The sequence below is a fragment of the Salvia splendens genome, chromosome 17 (genome assembly GCF_004379255.2).
Source record: "Salvia splendens isolate huo1 chromosome 17, SspV2, whole genome shotgun sequence".
In the NCBI taxonomy this organism is placed as follows: Eukaryota; Viridiplantae; Streptophyta; class Magnoliopsida; order Lamiales; family Lamiaceae; genus Salvia; species Salvia splendens.
This window is the reverse complement of record NC_056048.1, coordinates 13886255-13894674: the sequence shown is the minus strand read 5'-3', so window position 1 is coordinate 13894674 and position 8420 is coordinate 13886255. Positions and strand designations below refer to the sequence as shown.

The window sequence follows — 8420 nt, the reverse complement described above, 5'->3', positions numbered from 1 at the left end:
CTTAGTTCAATCGAACAGGAGACTAGCAATGGAAAGAGGGAAGAGCTGAATTGTCATCAATGCCTGCTGAAAGCAAGAAAGGCAAGAAAAAAAAATATTTGGTGAAAAGGCAAAGAGAAGATGCATTGTAAGTCGGATTGACCTCTTATATAGAAGGACAATGGCTTAGATAATAATGCAACTTCTAAAGGAGAGATCTACATCCAGTTGGGCAGTTGTTGCACTGGGAGCTATTTATTTATGCTCACTTTATTGTTTTGTTTTGATGTTAGAGATTTTGTTTTATTGGTACAGTCTTGTTTAGAATGAATTTATATTCAGTTTCTAAACTCATTTATGATTCTACGATGTTCAATTTCATTTTATAATGCTTGCATTATTGAGAAATGTGGATCGAATATCAATCATGGTACCATAGAAAAACAAATTATACATCATAGTATCTAAACAATGTAACTGGAACAAGATTGAGTTTAACACAACAGTTCAACTTCTTATACACTGAACAATAAAGTATTTATGGCACTTAGACTTAAGGCCAAGAAAATACTTAGTAATTGGTCAAACTTATTTTGTCTAACTCAAGTGACTATCAAGATTTTAACAACTTGTTTGTTAAATAGCTTAAAGGTCAAGTAAGTCTGGTTGATGCACTATAAGTTAGAATCCTTTGGTGGTTCAAGAGATTCAGAATACTTATAGAGATGCAACATAGAAAGACTAGTAAGTCTCAATAGTTTACACCATGGGAGACGAGCAAATGAGTTAAGATCAGTAGTGGGAGTTAAACCCTAGTTGACTACTCCAAGCATTCTTCTAAAGAATGGGATAGTCATATAAGAAGATATCGAAGTCTCTCGAAGACAAGTTCGATAAGTGAACAGTTTTACTCAATAACACCTTATCATTGATGGGATATACGTTGGAAACAGCGAATTATACCTTAAAGAAACTACTATAACATCAGTACCTTCTACAACACATGAGTTGTGGACTAGAGGCAAGTCTAATCCAGCACATCTCAAGGTGTGGAGTTATTCCAACACATGTTTTGGAAAAGATATCCAAGTAATTGGAGTTGTGTACTGAGGTATGTTTTAAGGTTGTCCCAAATGATAGAAAAGGTACAGGTTTTATAATCTTCACGGCAAGATATGTGTTTGTTTACACGAATACTAGATTCTTTGATGAAGATTATGAGGAGAACTACAAGCCTAACAAACATAATAATTCTCAAGATAATGAGAATATCTATTTTCCATCTTAACCAAGAAGTCATACCCTTAGAAACTTATGCACTAAGAAAATCAACGTTTGTACCTAAGATTGTAAGAGTCGTGTCGTAGTGGGAGCGTTCTTTGCGAACATAATAAGTTCATGGGTCTAAAAGAGTCTTAAGACTCTGTCTTAGATCAACTTGAACATAATCCCTGTAACTACAAGGACGCAATGACTTATTCAGATAATCATTCTTGATAAGATGATAGATTCTGAATAACAATCTTAAATAGACAAGAATGTTTGCAAGACTTGCGATACTACCCATAGACTATTTCAGTCAGTGGGAGCTAGTGGACCTGCAAGTGTAAGCATGGATCTCAAAAGGCTAATAATGGCAAAGGGTTATACCCAGAGAGAATTATATTCTTGCTTGCCATTTTTACCTAAGTCGATCTGTATATTGTCTATTGTAGCCTACATAAATTAGGATGTATGTACTATGATTGTCAAGGCAGTTTTCTTTAAGTAGAAGTTTTGAGGAGATCATATGTATGGAACATCTTAACGGTTATGTAATACAAGACAAGAAAGTTGAAAGTGCACTATATTTGGTATTCTTGGTACTCTACGATGATGACATCTATAACAGTTGATAAACAACTAAGAGGGTTATCTAGCATAGGAAACTGGTCGTCTACCCAGTTTAAGGATGATGAATTTAAGATAATCTAGTTACATTCTAAGCATCTATGTCATCAGATTGCTAGAAAAAGAATGTTATGTTTCTTAAAGAATCCTACATCTACATAATACTTAGACACTTTAGCATTGGAAATTCCAAGAAAAGGTTTTACTTTTCTAGATGGAATTATCTTGTCTCTAGTAAGTGTTTTTCACATTGAATGAGATCAAGAAGAATGAGACAAGTTCCATAATTAGAAGTCTCATATATGTTATGATGTGTATTAAGTTAGATATTAGCTTTGCCGTTGACATAAAAGCATGATATCATTTTAACCATGGCCAAGGACATTGGATTGGGTAAAGAATATACTATAGTACTTGAAAAAGACTAAACGGTATGCTCTAGTTTACCAGACATCCATGTATGTCCTTTAGGTTACATCGACTCTATTTTATAATTGATCGGTGATCGAGTTATCCTCTGACTATGTGTTAACGTTAGGAGTTGAAAACTGAGTCATGAAGGAGTGTGATTACATCACAGACTCTATCATGAAAATTACAAGTGTGGTTTCATCAGAAACTACTAAGGTAGTTGTTAATCTCAGTAACTTCTTAATAGCTTTGACCGTGATTCCGAGTATGTGTATGAGTATTATATTATGTTATAAGTACCCTAGTCATATGTCTAACTCGAGGGAAACACGATCTGATAAAGCTAAGCAATCACATAGAGATGAAGTATGAAATTAATTAAGGATTAAGTGCGCAGCAAGACGTTATGGTGTCCAAGATATCATCAGAGAACAACCTGGCAGAACATTTCACAAAATGCCTATATGGCAACATGTTTTACACATGAGGTGAAAAGTACGGTAGTTCGATGTATCATGGCCCAAGACCTGCTTAGAGTATAAGTGGGAGAGTTTTGGCAGTGGGTATACTCGAAAGCATGATTTTGAGTATAAGTGGGAGATTGTTAGGATTGGTATACTGAAAAGCATATTTCGAGCATGTTGCACGGATAGAATTGCTTGTATACAATAAACTCTACAATCCACTTTTAACCCAATGCGAGAAGAAGTAATTTTATCGCATTGGTGTTTGCTTATGCATTTATAAGATGTTTCTCAAACATTTAAATGTATAAGAAGCAAATAAGTCTAATTCTTCTGCATAGTAGACTGGTCGTGAACGACGTTCACAAAAGGTGACGCAGTCGGTCATTTGTAGAAGAGAAATAGAATTTCACAACCTAGATAGGCTTTGGCTACCTATCGTGAAAGGTTGCAGTGTCAGTCCGCATGTTTCCTTACCTTAGGAAATAAACGACACTGGTGTGGTATAGCACTGAAGGATCTAACAGTTGAGATAAGTCTTTATTGCTATTTACTGAAAGACGAGGTCTAGGTGATTGTTATTTCTTAATCATTGTTGATATAACATTGAGCATACGATATTGATTATGCACTACTTTGATTTATCAAATGGTGCGGATTTTTCGCAATCCAAGAATCCTGATATCATGGGTAGTGGTGATTAATGTCTAGAGGTGCTAGTATTGTTATTGCAATGAATCGTGTGCTGGGTGAGTCCAGTTTGATAATATCCTCAAGAGTGTTCGAAAAAGGTTTTATTATTCAGAAACCCGGCCGATTGGAATTTATTCCAGAATAATAAATAAAGATTTTGAACTAGACAACTCTTGGAAAAAGATATTAATTAATTAAAGTCAGATAGCATACTTAAATTAATTAATGGATATTTATATCTTAAACACGGGAATAATAAATTAAAGAGGTAAAGCCCGGATTACTCGTATTTGGGATTGGACGTGCAGTCAATATTATTATACTATAGTGGATGATAATAATATTCTATTGGACTTGTATTAAATTGTGGCTCAATTTAATTAGTAAAAGTCCAACAGGTTTGGCCCAAGTCCAACCTCCATGGATCCCTAATCTGACCCATCATAACTCTATATAAAAGAGACTAAATAGAAGACTAAATTAATTGATTTTAATGATAAAATTTCGTGCTCCCTCTCTCCAGTGAGTGGACGAAATTTTCAGTTTCCCGGAGCTGAAGTTCAGTCTTCTGCCTAGTTAAGTCCTTTCAATTCTAACAAGCTTTGCCCACCCAAAGGTCAGATTCTGAGTTCGGGATACAGATTAGAAGGTTCGTGGTTGAGTACGAAGAACATCACGTGGAGAAGGCGCAAGCAATCGATGATTCTTTGGAGAATCATATCGGTAATTCTAAACCGTAGGAATTCATGTTTTAGTTTTTAATTCCTTTTACATGAATTATGTGCGTTCTTGGATGCAATTTAATGTTTAACATGTGATTCAATTAATCTCATAATCGGTCAAATAGATCTGTAATTTATATTTATTTGTGAATGCATAATTTCCGCTGTGCAAGGGGCACCAAACCCCAACAATATATATATATATATATATATATATATATATATATATATATATATATATATATAGGTATTTGATCAAAACAAAAATGGCCTTAAACCAAGAATTACAGACCGTTTTACATCCATTGGATGAGACAATCTAATCTTAAGATTAAAGTATTTAACCGCCAGATTTAATTAGAAAATATTATTATTTTAATTATTTATAATCTACAAAGGTTAATTAAGTAAATGCAGTATATTGTTAGTTATTGTAATTCCTATAATTGTGCTCCGTCTTCTCTCCACTAACTGCTCTTTAGTGTAGTGTATTAGCCCATAATTTCTTCTCCTTCAATCTTTCGTCGAATTTGCATACCCTATTCCAATTAATGTAGTTCTGCTTAGTCTTAACATTTGTAGATATGCAAAAATTCTCCGTCGATGTTATTATTGCGGTGTAGTCTAATTCCTTGTCAACATTTGAGTTTCCATTCCAAAATCTCGATGCTAGCCATTTCCGTTTAAATTGCTATCTTCCATCCAGTGTTTGAATTTGTGGTTCTTGTATATCTGTCAAATATATACGGTGAGTAATTTTTATGTAGACGTATGAATTTATGTTTCTGAAATTTCATTGATATTGTTTAGTGTTTTAAGAAGAAGATTTGCTCTATTTTGTTATGATATAGACATCCGGGAATGGATTATGAAACGCCATCTACTTCGCATGTAGATAATCAGTCACCCGTAGATGACATTGTGCAGAATACAGGTTATCCTTTTAAACATCCTTTGGAGAATTATACTTATATTACTTTATTTTAATCTTGCGTATTTATCAATATTAGTAACGATGTAACTCTTACTTAGTTGGCGTGTGGCTATGACATTTTAGTGCAGGCTGTTAGTATAGAATTGGTAGCAACGTACCTAATGTATGCTTATAGGTGTGTTTAGTATTACCCATATTTGTAAAGGATAGTTGTATCACTTCTATGAAGCGATTACATCCTATTATGACGTATAATCATACTAATTTTCGTTGTTGGATCTTTGTATTTAATTTATTATTTTCTTGATAGTAGTATCAATTATGAAGCGATTTCAGTTTATTATTACCTATTAGCATACTAATTCCAGTTGACGGATTATTTTTGTTTGGTATTATTTTTTGGGTATTTTCTCATTTTGAATTATTTCAGATTTAAATATTCCAGAATGCCCAATAGAACTTAAACCATATGTTGGTCGTAGCTTCCCTACTTTGGACAACACAATTGAGTTATACGAGAACTATGGGCGACGCGTCGGATTTGATACAAGGAAGAACGGTTCAAAGAAGGTTGATGATATCACCTTATGGTTTTACATGGTGTGTAATAGAGAGGGTGAACAGAAGTTTAACGATCAACAACCCAAAAGACGACGCAAATAAAAAAAATGTGGATGTAATGCTTCTGTTGCTTTCAAATTTGATTCAGATCGTGGTTACGTAATTCAACACTTTAAAGAAGAACACAACCATCCCATGGTTGATGTACAACACCACAAGTTCATGAGGCTAAATCGTCAACTTGAACCAGTTCATCAAAAATTTATTTCAGATTGTGCTGGAGCTAATATCGGGCCATCTCTAACTTTCAAGCTGCTTACTGAGTTGATGGGCGGTTATGAGTCTGTTGGTTGTACTGTGTTGGACATTCGCAACTATACACGGGATATCAGAAGATACGCTGAAGGATGTGACGCCCAAATGATCATAGATGAGTTGAAGAAGAAGAAGGAAAATTGTGATGCCTTCACGTACGAGTATGAAGTTGATTCCCGGAGTCGTTTGAATCATTTGTTTTGGTGCGATCCTATTGCCAAGATGAATTTCTTGCAATTTGGTGACATTGTTTCTTTCGATACTACGTACTCAACTAACAGGTAAAAAATTAATTAATTAAAATTGATGCATGTATCTGTTATGTTATTACTTTGTTTTATTATGACATATTATTTGATATATCAGTATGCGCGAGTAAATCTTGTATATCTCATTTTTTCCATCGAAGGTACTCAATGATTTTTGCTCTGTTTACTGGTAAGGACAACCATGGCCGTGCAGTGAGCTGGTTTGCTTTGTAGTGAGAGTGCGGATTCGTTCTCTTGGCTTTTTAATCAGTTTGTGAAATGCATGGGCATACATCCGAAGTTGATAATTACTGATCAAGACTTGGGCATGAAAGTAGCTGTTGAAAAAGTTCTTGTGAATACACGGCACAGATGGTGTATGTGGCACATCATGGCAAAGGTAGCTGAAAAGGTTCCTAAGTCACTTCTTGGAAATAATGATTTTAAAAAGGATTTGAATTCATGCGTTTGGTCTGAGTTGATTGAACCTACTGAGTTTGAAGACAGGTGGAAGAATGTGATGGAGACTTATGATCTTGTTGGCTCTGAATGGTTTGTTTCTATGTTCGAATCAAGAAGGTATTGGGTTCCAGCCTACTTTAGGGACTTTCCTAATAGTTCGTTGATAAAGACGACATCTGTTTCGGAGTCGCAGAATAGTTTTTTCAAGAGGTACACTCAGTCTAGGGCGAACCTTGTTATTTTTTTTAATGAATTTCAATAATGCAGTTGATGCCCAAAGAAACTACTCTGCAAAGCTGGATTATATGGATTATAATACAACTGCAAAGTTGAAGACAGAATGGTCGATTGAGAAGCATGCATCCACGATATTTACTGATGGTGCGTTCAAGGAAATTCAAGAACAGATCATGGAGGCTTATAACCACTGTAGTCTGGTTTCGATATCTAATGATTCAAGTATAGAGGTTTATAAGGTTTTAGATCATTTTTCAAACACATGGTCGGTCACATTATCTGTGGAGGATTCTGTTTGTGTATGTGGTTGTAAGATGTTTTTGAGGACTGCTCTTGTATGTTGCCACATCTTCCTGGTGTTGAAGAACAAAAAATATCGATTGATTCCGGAGTATCTGATTGGAGGTCGATGGTTGAAATCTTCTTTGCTTAAGGCTGTGCATGGCGTCCAAAACTCAGATGTTGCAACTCATGTTTATGTTGATGAGAAGAAGAAGGCTCAAGCAATTTTGTTGGGAGAGATGTTGGGTCTTTACCAAGCGGTGTGTGTTGATATTGATCAAATCCATGAGTTGACATCGATAGTGCGTGAAGCTCGACAACAAATTTTTGCCGACGGGGTTGTAACGTCTACAGCACAGAAGAAGAAAATAATGGAGGAATTTTATGGGGCTGAGGCACCTCAGGAAGTGGATGTTCAACCACCTGAAGTTGTCAGCACCAAGGGATCTGGTAGTAGACTCCCTTCAAGAGTCGAGAAGGCTTTGAAGCTTAAGAACAAGGCTATGCGTCAATGCAAGAAATGTCAGGAGTGGGGTCACCACGATTCTAGGAATTGCGACAAATTTAAAGAGAAAGAAAAGATGCGGTCCAGAAGAAATTCTGATGTTTGATACAAGTTTTTTAGTTTTTTAAAGTGATGTTCGTTTAAATCATTTATGTTGAACACTTCGTTTGAGAAGTTAAGAATATAGAAATTAATGAAGTTCAGTCTTTTACTGTGATGTGGCTGTATTTTTGGCCATAGGTATATGGTATGAATCAATTTTTAGATTATTATGCTTAAGGTTACATTTATATGACCATGACTTATTTTTTTGTTTATTATGACACAATAGAATAAATTCATCTTTTGAGTTATAAAATATAATCAATGTGTTATGACTTGAATGTAGTTATAGTTTGACCCTATATTAACATATTTTTGTTATGACACATAACATTAATTAGTATGACCCAAATGGTTGTCTATTATTCTAAATGATATTTGTGGATTGCTTGAAATTTATATTAACATATTTTTTGTTATGACACATAACATTAATTAGTATGACCCAAATGATTGTATAATTTGACACATTGTATACTAACAATTATATGACCTACATATGCACTCTATTATGACACAATATAGGGAGTACTGTTTATACCACCAGTTTCCGATAAACATATCCACTAGGAACCCAATAAGATGGTATTGCTCGAAAAAAATTTCATAATTTAT

The 8420-nt window shown here is 34.6% G+C and overlaps 1 protein-coding gene across 1 annotated transcript; it reads left to right on the top strand.

Moving 5' to 3' along the window:
- The first annotated feature begins 5020 nt into the window (after positions 1–5020).
- Positions 5021–7809, top strand: LOC121774337 (protein FAR1-RELATED SEQUENCE 5-like). The gene is made up of 5 exons (XM_042171229.1): positions 5021–5093; positions 5524–5709; positions 5803–6250; positions 6590–6834; positions 6947–7809. The coding sequence occupies exons 1-5, from the start codon at positions 5021–5023 to the stop codon at positions 7807–7809; spliced, it is 1815 nt and encodes a 604-aa protein (XP_042027163.1).
- The last annotated feature ends 611 nt before the right edge of the window (positions 7810–8420 follow it).